We start from the raw sequence: 18,364 nt of genomic DNA, 5'->3' as shown, positions 1-18,364 counted from the left end.
AAGCAGTTGTCTTTAAGACTGGGACCTGAACCAGTTTCTTTATGATTTAAAACATTAAACATCAAAATTAGTGGTGCGAACTGGAAGAGAACATGCTCCATGTTGGTGGAAAAGACCTAAATGAGACCAGCTTAAAAAGAAAACCCACATCGAACCCCCCCCCCCCCCCCCATCACTCCCAACCTGAGAGAAGCATGCTGGTTCCATGTTCAGAGCATAATGCTATAGTGTCGATTAATTTGCTTTGTGGGAAGGAGTTCTACGACTAGGCCATAGGATTGGAGCTTGGTAGTGTTTTATCCGCTCAGAATCCAGTATTGTATGAAATCCAAATCAGATCAGTTTTCTTACAAAGTCTTTAACGATGTTCTGCCTCCAGTGTTTGTAATTGTTTTGTATTGATGATCATTTACAGATCAAATCACTCAAGCCTTTAAAGTCCTAAAGTCCCTTCTGTCCCAGCTGCAGAGGTGTGGACTCAAATCATGTTACTTGGACTTGAGTCTGATGATCTAAGACCTGACAGAAGACCCAACTCTGACTTAAACACCAATGAGTTGTAACTTCATTTGGACCTTAGTCTGTTGACTTGTGATGACTTGATATTATCCCCAAACTTTCTTTATTGTGACAACTTTGGTCAGTCAGTCCAACAGCAGCCAATCAGGCTTCAGAGCAGGTGGTAAAGGTGAAAATCAGCCATGTTTGGAAAATTGTTTTGGACTCAAAGCACAAAGATTAAGACCTAAAGGATCTAAGAACTGAACTTGACTTGATCTTTATTTGGGACTTGCTGGTGTTGACTTTGGACTTATTTTTGGCTTTGACTTTGGACTTGCTAGATTTGATACATGTCTTGTTGGCCTTAACTTTGGATTTTAGGCTTTGACTTTGGATTTGTAGGCTTTAACACATGACTTACTGGCTTTGACACATGACATTGACTTTGGACTTCTTAGTGCTGACTTGGAATTTGTTGGCCTTGGCTTTGGAATTGTTGCCTTTGATACAAGACTTGTTGGCCTTGACTTTGGATTTTTAGGCTTTGACACAGGACTTGTTGACGTTGACTTTGGACTTTTTAGTGTTTGAACTTGTTGGCCTTGGCTTTGGATTTTTAGGCTTTGACTTTTGACTTGCTGGCTTTGACTTTGGATTTTTTGGTGTTGACACAGGACTTAATGGCTCTGACACAGGACTTGTTGTCTTTGAGTCTGGACTTGCTGGGTTTGACTTTGGACTTGTTGTTGGTTTTGACTTTGGACTAGTTGGTTTTGACTTTGGACTTCGACTGTCTAGACAAGAACAATCCCAAACAATAACTTCGTACATCTCTGCTGAACTTGCCATATGTATGTGATCCCTGAGGGCCATAGAAATCATGTGATCCCTCAGGTGAAAATTAAAACTTGACAATCCCACAAAGTTTGGAGGTTTACCCTGAAGCTTGTTTCCTGTCTGCTGAAGCTCCGCCCCCTGTGCCTTATGTTTGGCTGCATGTCTGAGTGTGTTTTTTACTGTTTTTACAGTGTGTAAGGTGGTCTAGAGCCAGTCCCCCCACCCTAACACATCCTCTGGAGATCCCCTCTCCCACATTGTCTGTGCATGTGTGTTTTCCACTCGTGGTCTTCCTCTCTGTGATGCCAACTCAGCTGACGTGTCAGAGATAAAAACATGTTCAACATGAAGAAGTTTTCCCTTTATCAGAAGAAGAAGAGTAGGAATCTTCTGTGTCAGCAGCCCTTTTATTCCCCTGCAGGAATGAAACAAATCATTAAATGTTGAAGTTGTTTCTGGTTCTGCTTTTGTTTCCACTGTTCTGTGGAGTTAACGGAACTAAATTTGGACTCTGCTCAGGAAGTGATACTGAATCAGTTCATTTGTGGAAGTGTTGCCAGTGGTGGTTGGGCGACTACCCTATGGAACAAGACAACTTGTGTTTTAAAAGAGAAGGACATTGGAGGACCCTGGTTGGACAAACCAACATGTCCAGGCCTTGTTAGTTCTTGAGGACAGCTCATCCAGAGGGAGCTGGAATCAGCCATTAGAGACCAAAAGGTGGAGCAGAAGATTTCTCAGAGATACAAGAGATTGTCAGACAGAACAGGAAACATTTAAATCATCAAACAAGATGAAGAACAAAGGAACAAGTTGCTGAACACAAAGAAAAACTACGAAGTGGTTTGATGACCTGGACGGTCTCGTATCTGTTTCTGCAGCACTGTTCTCTGAGGTTGTTGTCTGTAGTTGGCGTTTGGGTTTAGTTAAGGTTAATATAAGGAGTCATGGTCACATGGTTGTTGTTGACCTAATAAGTGGTTACCGAATTTCAAGAAAAGCCTTCTTTCTATATCCAATGCTGCTGAGAGCAGGAAACTCTTTTGTCGAGTTCATGATGGACAACGAATAATAAAGCTGGATCTGTACTTCTGTGTTGGGGGTTTTCAGCGTACTTATGGAAGCTACAGGTGTAGTCTCCGAAGTTATGCCCTGGACTCGGATTTGCACTTTTCCATTGTTTACATCATAGCTGACAAAGAGCCAGAGCCCGGTTGCATAAACCACCTTAAGTTTCAATCTTAAATTTGTCCTCAAAGCAAAATATTTCCCCAAGCTAAGGGGTTCACTTAGGCAAGGGGGATAACCTGAGAGGCTTTACGCAACACTCAAAAATGTTAAGACTGAGGCTTTCACAACAGTCATAATACAGCATACAGGCATTACAGTTACCATGGTTATATTTCACTCAGCATTCTTTAATTTGTACAGACCGTTTTACAGATTGTAAACGGTGAGCAGTATGGCGATCCACAACAGCTTGTTAAAGTGCTGCAAATATGATCAGTTTTGATCATGTGATTTAATGCAACTTGGTTTTTCCCAGGTGATCTTTAGATTAAAATTTAAGGGAGACCTGAGGCTAAGTGCTTTCTTGCATCCGTGCACAGAGCTCTGATTATTATCACAGAACAGACTTGTAGAGTTTTGGAAAACATCTGCAGTTCAGGGTTTTAACGCCTATTATGTGCCAGGAAATGCTGGATTTACTTGATTTCACCTCTGAGAACATTAAAGCTGTACTTATAGTTGTGTATTTGAGGGCTCTGGTGCAGGGACAGAGGTTTTGTGTCTTTGTTGATGTGTACATCTTCAGAAATATCTGGAGCTCCGTCTGGGCTCTAGTGTTGATGGAGACACCATGTGGGAACAACAAGAACTGTGATCAGGGGGATAAGCACATGACCAAAATACAGCGGTAAACCACCAACCTGCAGGAATGTGTTACTTTTTAAATTACCACAGTCACAGCTCTGACTGTGATTGGCTGCTTGTTTTACCTGATATTTGTGATGGTAGTGGAATTTGCTGGGAGAGAGGACAACATGAAGGATGTTTGTAGGACATTCTGTATATTTGTACAAACAGTGGAAACAAAAAAAGAACCTTGTACCAAAGGTTCTTAAAGGTAAAGGTTCTGGTTCCTGCAGTGGAAAAACACTCAGCTGTAAACCAGCCCTGAACTGGTTTACTGGTTAAACTGGACTCTTGTCCTGTGACAGCACTTTTTTTTTTAAATATGAGATGAAGAGTGAGGATGATGGTGAAGATGTGTTTTTTAACAGACTGTGTGCCTCTGCTCTGCCTCCCTCTGAACAATAAAATCAAATTGAAGCAGCTCGACTCGCTGTGTCTCTGTAACACCTCATACAACAAACTGGAACCACCACTCCTGTGATTTTACCTGTTTTTCAAGTCTTTCCTGTAACGATCATTTTCAGTACCATTTAATCTGTCAATTGATAATGATCAAAGGTTTAAAAATAGGTTTGAACGTGGTTTTTCCTGTGGTGATTATTTTCATTCTTGGTTAATTTGTAGATCATTTTCTCCATCAATCAATTAGTTGTTTGGTTGATCAGTTGTTAGAAAATGGTAAAAAAAAAATGTTGATCGGTGTCCAAGGTGACGTTCTCATATGTCTTGATTGTTGAAAGTGGGCGGGGCCAATTCCAATACTCTATAAAGGACACACACACGCACCTGTTACAACCTTCACGTGTGTTTTGACGCCGTTTGATGGGCAGGGTTAACTGCTGTCCCGTCTCTCACCTCTTTCTCTCCCTCATCAGTTCATTTTGTCACTTTGAGTTTTTTTTCCCCTTTGTGTTGCCATGGTTACTCTTATTTTACTCATTAATTTTATTTGCCATCCGTTGACCCACCTTTTCCGTTGTGTTTTTCTTTTGTCCCCCGGTCTGTGTCTTCTTCCTCTGTGGTGTCTGTTTCCATAGAATCAGTTGTGTCTTCCCCTGCACATCCTGGAAGAGCAAGGGCTCCCCCAGGTGGCCGGGACCGTCAGCGCCCTGCTCGACCTGGCCCCGCCCAGACACCCCGTCACCACGACAACGGCCACACCTGGACCCTCCGTCAACATCTAGAGAGAAACACAACCAACCAGCACCGCACGCGTTCAGTCCACCTCCTGTAACGCTCCTGTTAGAGAGGATGAGTTTTAAATTTAAAAAAAACATCCATAACAGAAACAGCAGGTCTGGATCTGATGGAGACGAACACACCTGAAGAGACAACAACCACAATAACACAGCAGGTTCATGATCAATATGATCAATGTGATCGAACTGTAGCTTTATAAACTTTCCTGACAGTTTCACTGAAGGGTCAGAAATACCACTAAGACAAAAGGAGGGCAGCTGCACAGAAAGACTCCGACTGGCAGCTACTCTGGATCGAAACAGGTTTCAGACTGTAGTGACGATGTATTTGTGCACAAATTTAATATCTTAAATACTATAAAAAGTTTCTGCTTCTAAAACTTTTCCTCCTTTTTTGCAGGCTGAATTTGTTTTTACACCTCTGAGTTATCAAGAAATGTTTTATCTACAGAAAGAGAAAAGAGGAACTTTTTTTTTTTGACACAAACTAACAGATAATAGGAACAGTTAATGCAGCGATGATCACAATCCTAAAAATAAAAATTATTTTACCATGTGTGTATCTCATAACAGTTCTAGGTCTTTGTGTAACAACTTGCAATAACCATTAATACATGGCAAATGATAATTAAAAAAACAAATTTTTTTGCAATATTCAGCTGACATTATTGACCCTAACTGACATTTATGGACCTCTGATTTTATTTATTTATAGATTATAGATCCACTAAACATGACAGATCCAATGGATGATGTGTCAGTGAACTTGCTGCAAACAAGGACCTAAGATATTTCAACAAAAAGCATGTAATTTTAATTAAATTAATTAAAACCTTTAAAAGCAAAGTAATATTGGTGTAAAAACCAAACCAGAAAAAATTATTTCATCATTAAAACACCTAAATACATCTAAAATGAAGAGAATCAGTATGTATTAATAACCCGTCACTATTAATAAGACCTGACCCTGTTGCTTTAGAAATGAAGCTAATGAGGCTAAATGTTGCACTTTATCAAAAAAAAAAAAAAAAAAAAAAAAAGAAAAGAAAAATCATCATGAATCCTTTTTTTTTTTTTTTTTTGGTTGATAAAAATGGTTTAGACACCAAGCTGCTAACTGCTAACAGTAGCTAACATAAACATACATCTGCATTTTTAAGACACTAATGTAGCTTGCTGCTAACAAGCAAGTAACATGAATGACAAGTAGATTAAGCTATCACGGCTGGCTGTAAACATTGTTCATTATTAAACACTGTTCAGGATTGAAGCTAATATAGTTTGATGCTAAAATTAGCTAGCATAGGTGAAGAGTTATCAAAACAATACTAATTGCTAACAGTAGCAAAAATAGTAAATGGTCTGAAAATGTTCACTGCTAATGTTAGCTAACATTATGAAGTTAGTTGGTGTAAATATTAAACTTTAATGGTTAGCTTTAAATATTCTCTAACATAGCTGGTTAGTTTTTTAGTCTTTACCAACTCTGCTAATTGCTAATGGTAGTGAATATAAAAGTTTTTGGTTTGAAAATACTTATTGCTAATATTATGAGTTTTGCTCATTTAGAAATTAAGTTTACACTGGTCCAGTTGGTTTAGAGTTGAAGCTAATGTAGCTCACTGCTAATGATAGCCAGCACTTACAGTATACAGTCATTCTGAGATGGTGCTAATATTAACAAACATTATGAAGCTAATTCGTTTGTAGATGAAACCAACACAGCTAGTTATAAACATTGAAGCTAAAATTAAAGCGCCTGAAACTGGTTTACAATATACGCCAACAAAATGAACATGTATTGATCTTGAAGAGTGATTAGTATTAAACTGCACATTATGAACTTAATTGGTTTTACAGTTAAGCTCTCATCTTACTAGCTAATAATTAGCTAATAACCTAGTTGGTTTTGAGATTTTACAGCTAGCTGTAATGTTTCTCATTTGCCAGCGTTAATCTACTTGGTTTGGGTGTGAAGCTAATGTAGCTCCATGCTAGCACTAGTTAATATGGGTATAGTTGGTTTAGAGATTAGCTGGCATCAATGCTGCAAGTTTCTAATGATAGTACACAGAGGTTAGTTTGACAATGCTAGGTTAAGCTGACTGTTAGCTATAAAGTTAAACATTCGCTAATACTACACTACTATATTTTGAGTTGAACTAATGTATCTTAATGCTGATGTTAGCTAACTTGTTGCTATTATCAGTTGAATCTTCAGTTTTTAGCGTCTCCATCAGATCCAAACATCAGAATTTACAGTGTCATATTTAAATTAGCATCTTTTTCATCTTTCTTGTGTTCTGGTTGGACGTCAGTTTGAGTGTCAGCGATGGACGTCATGTGATGAAGACAAAAGTCTGCCAACCCCTGAACTCTGACTTTGGATGATGTTATTTGTCTTCAGTCCCACAGCCAGCAGATGGACGTCGTCTTTTCTATTTGCACCCTGTTATTAATATTATTCTGGTGTTCTTCTTCTTGTCAGAGCCGACAGTCTGAGCTCTGACGGACACTTCTGGTTGAACTGATGTTACCTGGCTGCTGTTTGAGGCTCGTTCACCACCTGATTGATCGTCCACATGATCTGGACCTTCATCTCGTTAAACTGCTACACTCATACAATGAACATTGAACTGTAACTGTTGGACAGCATCATAATACATCAAGTTTTATTAAAATCACTTTAGATTTTTTATATCTCAGCAGCTGCTACACAACATGAGAGCCACAGACTCTGACCAGCAGCCTCCTTAGCATCATGTTAAAATCTCCATTCTTGTACCGTGCAGTGTAACACCAGTACTCTGTCGTTCTTTAATGTTCTCTGCAGTGTAACGTTGGCACTCTGTCGTTCTTTCTGGTTCCCTACACTGCTGCGGTAACATTCACTCTTTCGTTCTTTGTAGTTCCATACGGTGCCACGTCAACACTCTGTCGTTCTTTGTGTTGCAGCTGTTCTCTACAGAAGAAACAGTCCAAATAAAAACAGCTCAGATCTGTTACAGATGCAGATTGAAGGTCCTGATGTTATTGGACAAAGACGATCAGGTGGTGACGAGGTCCAGGAGCTCCGACTGTCTCCTGGTGTTTCTGTTGCATTCTGGGACATTTTCATGGTGACACTAAGACACTGTGTGTGTGGCCTGCAGGATGAATCCTGCTCTACAGTCACACACTCACTTTTTATCTTTAATAAATGTATGTGTACAAATATATTCTGTAAATATATACATAAATATATATATGAGGCTGAAATGTGTGTGTTACTATGACGACACATGGAGCATCATGGACGCTCAGACAGACATGGACGCAGTCCCTAATCAAAGGTCAAAATGACAAGATTTTAGTTAAATAGAAATGTGCAATGTGGTGGGCAGAGCTTCCCCCTCAATGCAATGTTTTTAAAGGAGCAGTCCACCCAAACATAAGTCATTGTCTCGTCCTGTGACTGCAGTGGAGTTTATCTGACAGCTTCAGGTTCACTTCCTCCAAAGTTTTACAGACTTCTGCTGCCTCAGTGTGGACTGAACCATCTGTTCAGGCTGCTTTAGAGTTAAAACGCTGATAAACAATCATGTTACTCTAAAATATGCTGAGAATCTCCTCTAGATCAGGTTTGTTTTATGTGAACTAAAGTGTTTTTGTCCATCTGTTTACTTCTCTCATACATTATGTCTGTTTACAGGTTTCCTGTGACTCCACCTCTGACTGGCTCATTATTTTGTCACGGTGAACAGCAGCAACAGAAAATGTCCATCTGTGTATTTGAACTGTTTGCTTGGAGGTGAATATGTTGAGCTGTTGCTGAACTCCACTGACACGACAGGAGAGAATATCTCATTTAAAATTTAATGACATTTTATATTTTCTCAAGGACTCATGCTGCATTCAGGTGATGAAGGACGTGAAGATGTTGTGTTCAGCTCACTTTGTAGAATCAACATGGTCACTCACACTGCCAACACTAAACTAAACTTGATGTGAGGCCAGTTTTGAATCTTCAATGTGTTCCTGTTGCACCTGAACGCAGCATCACACCTTCAGTTTCAGCCTGAATCGGTGGCATCGGTGGCAACATTTCTGCCCTGAATTTAGACTCTCAGGCCTCCAACAAGCTCCACCAGTAAGAGTCTGAAGATGGTGTCGGCCCACCTGTGAGGCGTTTCTGGTCCAGCTGTTTTATTGGGCCTGTGAGCCCAAACTCAGGGCCGGCAGTCCTCCACAGGTGCTGTGATTGACAGTCGTGCTGCCCAATCACGTGTCCTGAGCGGACAGGTGCTCTCTGGAGGTTTGAACGTGGACTGACGACGACGTGGTTTCATGTTTGTACAGATGATGTTTTTACTTTTTTTTCTTCTTCGTGTGTTTCTCCTGCGGCGGTGACGGGGCGGTCATGTGAGATGTGGTTTTAAAGGACATTCCACCGTTTTTTTCATGGAGGACAAAGAGACTGTCTCACAGTTTTTAAGTTTTACATTTTTTCACTTTGTTTTATTTTTTGCTGAAAACTGTATAAAAGATTTGAACACAGCTGTAAGAAAAGTTGAGTTAAGTTTAAGTGCATTAAATAAATATTTTAATTTGACTCGTTTCACTGATTCTCATGTTACAAACACATCACTGAATCTGATTGGTTCAGTCCAGGCTATTTATTGTAGTTCTAGTTGGCTCACAGCACTTTATTTGAGGTGCTTATACTTTACTTGAGTATTTGCATTTTCTGCTGCTCAAATATTGTACTTTTTACTCCACTACATTTACAGTTTTAGTTACTTTGCAGATTGAAATTACAGAAACACAAAATATAATCAACAAATTAATTCTGATATTATTTTTATTGGTCTCTACAGGTGAATTAACAAACCGCCTGCATGTACATGACGTATGTAAACTTTATATATAACTGAACTCGATCTTTACCAGTCAAAACATTAAAGTGATGCACACATTAAAGGGTAAATTCATCACTGTCATGTGTTCATCCAGTCAGTGTTGATGTTAAATGTTGTCATTTGAATCAATAAATTCCTCAGTGCTGCAGGTGGAGCCATGCTGCACTGACAACATTTCCCAGCATGCACTGCATGTGACCTTCTGACGCCCATGTTGTTGTGTATCAGCACCCTGCAGCTGGTCAGAACACAAAAATATTCACGCAGCCAACACTGTGCAGTAACAGAAAATATTTTTACATAATTTAGACAGTAAAATCATAAATTTCAATAAATCTTTAAAGTGTATACATAAACACACACATAAGTATATATGTATTTATATATATAAGCAAAGAGAAAATATAACAAAATAGGAATAAGCAATATGTGAAAAAAGTGCATTATACTTACTTTAAAGAATAACAGCATATAGAAAAATGTAAAAATATTACTACTAATACAACAGTGTACATTACCAATAATGTTGAGAAATTGTGTCTATAAGTGTGCTAAAATGCAAAAATATTCAGTTTATTAAAATCCCACCCATTTTCGGAGGTCAGTCTAATGAAATACAACTTTGTATTGAGTCCCATAAATATATAAATATATAAAATGTCCCAAAGACCAAATCACTTAGTCTTACTCATGTTTTTAATTATTTTATGTTTTAGGGTGCTTATTTTATTTTTATTTTCTGCCTTTTTTTGTGTTGTCTGTGTGTGTTTTGTATCTCTTGTGCGGTTTGTTCATTTCATTAATGGAGGATGATTCGTTCTTGGTGAATGCATGATGGTTTCTATATTCCTAGTTTGAATACTTTTTCTTTTTTTCTTTGTTTTCAAAAGAAGCATGGTTGAAGATATAAAATATGAGTAAATAATGTGGTTTTAGCTGCTGACACGGTGAAATAAGACTAAGAGCCATTTATGTAGTACTTGTTTAAAAAAGTATAAAGTTCGTTACAATAAAACAGCATAGACAAATTAAAGAAAATGGTAAAATATGCTAAAGTGATGAAGTAATAAGGCAGGAGACATATTGATAAAATTAACAATAAAAATATTTTTAAAATGAAAAAAATTAAGATAGAAACAACACGGAGCATAATATAATTAATTATGGTTTGAATTACTTTAAATACAAAGATTCTCTTGGAGATTCGAGTAATTTCAAGTCATTTTGTGGGTAATTCCTGTCATAATTTTAAAATTAAATTCTTTTGCCTCCAATGGATTCTCAGAAAAATATTGTGTCAATAAAACAAAACAAAACAAAATTTAAAAAGAATAAGAATGATAACATAGAAATCCACCATTTTGATCAGGCAGTCCCGCGGCCACCTCTGTTTACAATAATTTCCCAGCATTCCTTTCTCACTTCCTTTTCCTCCATTTTTGTCCTCATAGAGAAGGTAAGAGAGCCGACATGTCTGAATAAAATTGTAAATATCAGTGGGCCTCTGGTGTTTTTCTGCCTGATAATCACCGTCAGTTGTCAGCCAGGCTGTCTTCTGTCTGTCGGTGTGTTTGTGTCGGTGATTTAATTTGAGATGGCACAGATTCAGTTTGGATTGGGAGCTAACAACGGCTAACAGAGCGGAGAGCAGCCCGGGTTGAGTGGCTGCTGGTGCGGGTAGATTTAGTGCGATGTCCCGGTGTGTGTGGAGGTGGGCAGAGTCAACATGGTGGCGGAGTTAAATTCTTGTTTTCATTACACTAATAACGTTCCCGGGTTTTTACCAGACGTGTGCCGGTCGGTAACAGGCTAACATTAGCTTTAGCATGTTAGCATCAGAGTGGGTAAATGTGTCCCAACGTGTGACGTGTTGGCGTGCAGAAGTTTAAATATGTGGATGTTACAGGGAAACTTGTCATCAGATAACAGTCAGTGTTAATGTTTCTGTCATAGTTTAAGAGCAGCTCGATACAACAAGATGTTAATCCTCTCCGTCTCCTGGTCACAGTGAAGTTTCAGTGAATATCAACAGTCTGTGCTGATAACTGACTTTAATCAGGTCTAACTGACGGTGACGAAGGGTCTGTAGCTATTTTAATAAGAATGACAATTATACTTTAAATGACCTCAGTTAACCAGTTTATTAGGTATAGTGAGCTGAAACAGAGTCAGCAGTAAGGATTTGTTTCAGGACTGGTGTGTCAGACTGTCCCTTAGACTGGCTAACATCTATTTTCATGCAGGATTCTTGTGTACAGAGTTGATAATGAATCCTGCTGCAGACACACTGTCTCTCATTGGCTTGTTGGCTCATCTTCATATCTTATGGTGGTTTCATACTTCATGCATCCATGAGGGTCTGCTTGTTTGAACAAAACTAATAGGCTCGTTTGAAATTAACTGCAGCTCACCTTGACAGTTGACAAGATCTGGTGTTTGCAGTAGGAGGCAGTGATAAAAAGCTGCAGATAAGTTGAAGTTGATACTAACATTCTGTTAGATCACCTATAGGCTATCAAGTTGGACCCAAATCTAATGGGCATGCATTGTGCAGCGATTGCTGTTGATTCATTTTGCGCAGACCTGGCTCATCTTAAACACACCTATTGTGTTCATGTGTGCATCTGTTCAGGACTATAAGAATCCTTATTTGCCCAATCAGGCTCTTCAGACACATGTTGGTGTGTTTGCTTGTATAAATCTGCAGATGTTGTTTGAGCAACACTGACAGACTGTTGATCCTGTTGAATCATTAAGAAGTTAAGTGTTGGACAGCTGAAAAGACTCCATTAATGGCAACAAAAGGTTTAATTTGATCAATAATGTTTCCAGGATTAGTGATTGGTGATCTGTATGTTTGTCTGCAGCTGATTTTTAGGTTTCTAATGTGTCTGTATGCTTGTGTGCAGGTGGACTCACCTGGAGAAGACTGACAATGCCTGGAAGGTAAACTCACACCTCAACAGTTTGTCTTAGCTGACTCTTCTTCTTCTCCTGCTGCAGGAAGCAGAGAAGAAGTTGGTGCTGTTTGATCTTCGTCATTGTTGATTTTTCTAAACCAAAAAGTTAGAGATGAAGCCCTGACCGTGCGACTCTGTATCTGTCTGTGTGTTCAGACTGTGGAGTAAGGCCATCTTCACCGGCTACAAGCGCGGTCTGAGGAACCAGCGTGAACACACAGCCCTGCTGAAGCTGGAGGGCTGCTACACCAGAGACGAAGTCGACTTCTACCTGGGAAAACGCTGCGCCTACGTCTACAAGGCCAAGAAGTAAGAATCTCCAGGCATCATTTCATTTGTTGATATTTTATTTGATCAGTGTATTTGGCAGCAAACAGTTTTTGTTTTGTTTTAAATTAGAAAATCACACTCAGAAAATGAGATTCCCGTTTTGAAATGTGGAAAGAAAAAACGGACAATGCAAACAGCCCGTTATCCGTTGTTTTTATCAGCCTGTTTTTAAGTCTGTTATTACAGGAGCTGTGCTTTTGTCATGTTGATAATTTGTGAACGACCGAATGGTTCATCATTTATTGAGAGAATTCAACCAGCAGTCATCATCACTGCCACTGAGATTCTTCAGGGTCATTTTACTCAAAACACTTTTCAGCCACAGTCCTGCACTGCTGTTAAAACACAGCTGGTCACAAAATCTCGTAAACTGTTGGTGTTTAATCAGGAGGATCTTAGTTGTCATGTCTGATGCAGGCGCAGATCTGATGTTTGAGGACATTAAATGTTTTCATTACTAATTAGAAACTGTTTATTACTGAAATATAGACGCCTTGAACACAGCAGGAAACATGTGCACTTCTGTCAGACTACAGAAGCTGTGAGATTAAACAGTTTGTCTCTGCAGGAACACGGTGACACCAGGCGGTAAACCCAACAAGACCAGAGTGATCTGGGGGAAGGTGACCAGAGCTCACGGTAACAGCGGGATGGTCCGAGCCAAGTTCAGCAGTAACCTGCCGGCTAAAGCAATCGGACATAGAATCAGAGTGGTGAGTTCACTTCTGCTCCTGTTGGTCACGTGAACCATAAAAGGTTCAGGTCTTCTTTGGGTGACACTTTGGTTCAAAACACCTCAGATCTCACAAAGGCTGCATTCCAAATCTTTGTCAGGACGTACATTTACATGCATAGAGCGGCCCCAATAGTTGAAGATTTGAATCAGAGACAACTCAGTCCACTGAGAGTCTTGAAGTCAAGCTGTAATTTTTTCCCTTTGTTGGTCAGTAAGAGAATAAATCAGAAGCCACAGAAATTTACATGAGAATTCATAAATATATCTTTATAGTAGCTGGAGCACTTCTTAAAACATGTTGTCTGTTGACTGATGAGAGAAGATAAACAAGTGGTGGTTTTTTATTGTATCATTGTACATAGATCAATGCAACTTTACAAACTCTAAATCACCACAAACCACAAAACTAACAGTGATGGAAGCAGAGAAGAGTGATAGAAACAGAGCACAGCTTACGCGCTGTCAGACACTTCACCATAGCGCACCACAGAGCGCGGGACAGCTGACGCTTGTTTTGTCTCCGACAGGCTCAGATTGTTCTTGTTAATGTCTGACAACATTATGGAAAGGATCACTACAGTCAGAGATTTTTTTGAAAGAGGAAGAGATGTTTGGTTTAACCAGAAGGAGCTGCTTTATTTATCTCATCAAACTCAATAGAATCATTTTGCATCATCATCAGCTTCATTCAAACTTTACAGAAGCTAATAAAAACAACAACAAAAAAAAACACCTTTTAAAAAAAGGTGTCTGATTAAATACACTCATGTAGGCTGATGACACCGAGTGTGACACTGAACTGGACAAAAGGGTAAATAATCAAATCTGCGTATTGAATGGCCAAATCTGATAGGACTGCTTTTAGTCAGGGACAGCCTCACTACTTCATCACATTGTGCCTTGAACCTTTGACCTTGTTTAAAAATTTAAGTAAAAAGCAGCAGTCTGTGATTTTAACACAGCTATTGAGCAGTAATCTGCTGTCTGTGGTTCAGTCGATCTGACGGATCTTCAAAATATCTAGAATAGCAGACTGGCAGCATCCTGCGAACTGTGACCACAGACTGAAAATCTTTGTTTGCTCACGATTTGATTCAGAGGCCACAATGTGACGATAAAACAATTCTCAATGCATCAAAACTTTAAATCAGAAGGTGCCAGAACATCAGCTTGTTTATCTGCAGCTGCTCATGTTCAGCCATCCTCATCAAAACTCCAGAAGTATCCTAGTTTAGTGGTACACATGATGCATGTCACATTGAAGAAGGGGATCTTTGTGTCCGATTTGATTCAGAATCTATTACTACTTGATTGTCTAGAAAAGGAGGAACAACGCTTGTTCTTTGGCGCCAGTTCCTCTGAAATGAAATATAAAATCCAGCTGGTAGTTAAATGATCCACAGCCTTTTTACTTGATCAATCAGCATTAGAGATGCACTGATCACCTGGACGGTTTTCAGTGTGACAGGCCCTGAACCGTGACGGTCAGCGTCACATATCTGAGTCTGTTCCAGTCGTATTCACACACATGCTCTGCAGAATGGTCATGTCACACGCACAGCGTCACAGACAGTAGCATCAGACACTCAGAAACATGCCTGCATGAAGTCTGTGTTACCAAAAGATTCCAAAAAGAGCAAAGGGAAGACGGTCTCCATGGAGACGGAGCAGCTGACTGTGTCACTGAACGAAAGTAAACTTTCATCTCTTGGGCTTCATGTTAACCTGCAGCAGAGTGCTGCTCACAGACTGACAGTTAAAATCTCACCTCCTGTTCTGACTGAAGAATAAACAACCTGTGTCGCTGTGTCTCCTCAAACATTTTCTCATCCGGACTCCTTTAACTTTTGCTTCTGTTTTTCCTCACTGCAAAGTTTTACTGTATCAGACTGTTGCAGCCTGTCAGCCTCGGGTTTCTTTTACATTTGCCAGTGAGATCCTCTGAAATTGTTTCCTATGAGATCTCATCAGCTCGTGCTCCCTCTGGTACTCAATCTTTATATAATGTAATAATGCCTGACTGTAACCTGGAGCACTTTTAGAGAAAATGTAAAAGTTATTTAATGTTCAGTGTTTTATTATGAAGATCAGATTTCATTTCACATTAAAGAAAAGTTAGAGAAATGTTTTCTATTCTGTCAGTTACAGTTCCTAGACTGAAAATCAGAATCCACCAAGAGAGATGTAATTGGTGCATCTCCAGAATAAACTATGTGTTTTATTTTGACAGTTTCCTGACTTCCTGTCTGTCTCTGTGTGTTCCAGATGCTGTATCCTTCTCGGGTGTGAAGCAGGAACATCTGCAGCTGTTGATGTTTGTGTTTGTACAGAAACAATAAAACTGATCAGGTCCAAACTGCTGCTCTGACTCGTCATTAAAACAGATCAATAATCAATATTTATTACTGCTAATACTGTTTGAAAAAGTGTGGAATCATCGTCATTACATTTTAGCCAGTTAGCTTAAAGTCATTGAACTGTTACAACTGGCAGCAAAGCATTCTGGGATATAGATGTGTTGGGTTCCTGAGTACAGCCTCACAGGCACAAGTCACTGTCAGACCTTTACCTGTAAGACCAAACTGAGGAGATTCACACTGAATCAACTCGGTATGAATATTTTTTGATCAAATTTAAGTAATAATGCTGAATTTATTCTTTAAATATCTAAACCCAGGAAAAGTCTCACCACTATTAATACTGAATGATCAATATATATTTATTGGTAATTATTATACAGAATCATTCCATACATACACATCTGTGATTAAATAATCTGTTAATGGTGTTAAGTACTGATAATAGACTTAATTGTTTATAGATTGGTAAATGTAGTGTCTGCTTGATGATGAAATACTTATTCCACTGTAGTATTACTCTGCATTGATCCCGTGAGAGATAAAGTAATATGTGGGCCTAGATGATATAACTGAAATACCTACCATGATAATAAAGTTTATTATCAATTGATATTGATAATTATTGATCATTAGGTTGTGACTGATGATATGTTGTGTAATTCAAAGGATGAAAGAGGCTAAGGTGATGAAATGAGTAAAAATCACTATTTTTGAACAAATATCTCTCAAATATCTGTAGTTTACAATACAGACATCAAGGTACTGCAGTACTGAAATATTACCATTATTATAACCTTTAAGTTTTTCAGGATTTATTTGCAGTACTTTTGTACCTGAAATATTCCTACAGTTTTTACCACGTGAAGTTTTTGTTTTCTTGTTAAAATATTTTTAAATCTTCACACGAGATGTGATTTTCTATGTGCAGGATCTGAAAACATGATGTGAACTGATCATATGTGAAATGATATTTGACACGTCACAAAATCCACATGATCACCTTCAGATTAAATTATTCTCTGTGTGAAAATTTCACATTTCTTGGGTTTATATTAAAACAAGCATAAATAAAAAGAATTCATATTTATCACAAATATAAAATTCTGCAGCCTGTCAGTCTGAACTCAGGGCGGACAGGTGGCTTTGTAATTACGTCGATAGTGACGTCATTTGAGGGGGTGAAACAATAGGGCTGTGTGTGTGTGTGTGTGTGTGGGGGGGTCTATCGTCAGTAGAACTCTGTTTCCCATGATCCCCCGCGGCTCTGCTGCTGCTGCTGCTCGGAGCTGCACGAGTCATTTACTGAGATCTGCGGACCTGAAGGAGGACAGGCAGGACGGAGACTGTCCTCAGCGCGCGGACACATACACAGGGACAGACAGACAGGTGATCAGGTGAGACAGACAGCTGATCGATCAGCTGATGTTTGTTTACATTCTGGCTGATGACGGTGTGATGCTCCAAGCGCGAGGACACTTTGTTTTATAACGGCAGGCTTTTATTGTGAAAGAGCGTCAGTGTTATTTATTATTATCTGCTGGATTCTGTAATACTCAGAATATACACAGTACTACTATAGCATCTGCAGTTCTTCTGTTACACTCACAGTACTATAGTCGTAATGATACATCAGTGGTTTGTAGTATAAAGTCGTTACTGTAGTTAATAATGAGTTTAATGAGGTAAAATTGTAGGTTTTTTTTTTTTTTTTTACAATAATCATGTAATATTTCTACAGTGTGTCAGTGTGTTCCTGTAGTATTACAGTATTTATTAGGCACTGTTTACACTTGTACTGCAGTATTTCTGTAATATTACACTCACCATCAGAGAAGTATACAGGATTACAGGATTTCTGACTATTTATACTACAATACTATGCTGTAAGACTGTGATAACAGTAAGGTATTTTTCATATAATACTGCAGTATTTCAGCAGGTTCTTGTACTGAATCTGCTTCTCTACACAGTATTTGTTTTTACATTATTTACTGATAATAATTTAAACTGATTTTTACTTTGTCACCTACTGTCTGTTGTTATATAAGTACCGTGTGTAGTGAAGTACTTCATCGCTGTGGTCTGACAGATTGTGCAGTACAAATACATTGTTTTTATGGTATTATTGTAGTATTCTCTCAGGTTTTATTTCAGTAAAAGTATAAATGCTGATGTTCTTCATGTTTTTATATTAACTCAGTTCTACAGTTTGTAGTTTTCTACAGAATAAGTATATTTTTCTGTATTATTACTGTGTTCCTGTACTCTCTATAGTACTGCAGTATTTATTTTATTTTATTTTTATGTTATTTAGATTTAATGACATCTTTTTCATATCAAACTCTCACTTGAAAGTTTTTAATTCAGTTTCATGTGTATCCAGAAGCTGCTTCAAATCATCTCCAGAACAAAATAAATTCATCTGCAAATAACAAACTTTAGCAACTTGGACATGTTGTAAATATCACTTAAGTAGAATATAAACAACTATGGACCCTGAACTGATCCACATGGAACCCACATGTAACGTGTTCACTGATGTTCCACGTTATAAATGATCTTATGTTACAGTGACTTAATCCAACTTGTTGTTGTTTTTATTTTCTGCAGAAACTGTGTAGTTTTA

General features: G+C 38.6%; 1 protein-coding gene across 1 annotated transcript; it reads left to right on the top strand.

Moving 5' to 3' along the window:
• Positions 1-10,707: 10,707 nt before the first annotated feature.
• rpl35a (ribosomal protein L35a) lies at positions 10,708-15,734 on the top strand. The gene is made up of 5 exons (XM_084717653.1): positions 10,708-10,808; positions 12,262-12,298; positions 12,469-12,621; positions 13,211-13,355; positions 15,644-15,734. Exons 2-5 carry the CDS (start codon positions 12,288-12,290, stop codon positions 15,665-15,667), a joined length of 333 nt encoding a protein of 110 aa, XP_084573779.1. The 5' UTR covers positions 10,708-10,808; positions 12,262-12,287; the 3' UTR covers positions 15,668-15,734.
• Positions 15,735-18,364: the final 2,630 nt, after the last annotated feature.

Source organism: Lutjanus erythropterus, chromosome 4 (genome assembly GCF_056507025.1).
Source record: "Lutjanus erythropterus isolate fLutEry1 chromosome 4, fLutEry1.hap2, whole genome shotgun sequence".
Taxonomy (NCBI): domain Eukaryota; kingdom Metazoa; phylum Chordata; class Actinopteri; order Lutjaniformes; family Lutjanidae; genus Lutjanus; species Lutjanus erythropterus.
The sequence above is the reverse complement of the archived record's forward strand: the minus strand, read 5'-3'. Positions and strand labels throughout refer to the sequence as shown.

Excerpts from the sequence above, each read along its gene's own strand:
- rpl35a (XM_084717653.1), top strand. Across the intron at positions 12,622-13,210 it reads TACGTCTACAAGGCCAAGAA|GAACACGGTGACACCAGGCG; the intron begins GTAAGAATCTCC and ends TTGTCTCTGCAG. Across the intron at positions 13,356-15,643 it reads TCGGACATAGAATCAGAGTG|ATGCTGTATCCTTCTCGGGT; the intron begins GTGAGTTCACTT and ends TGTGTGTTCCAG.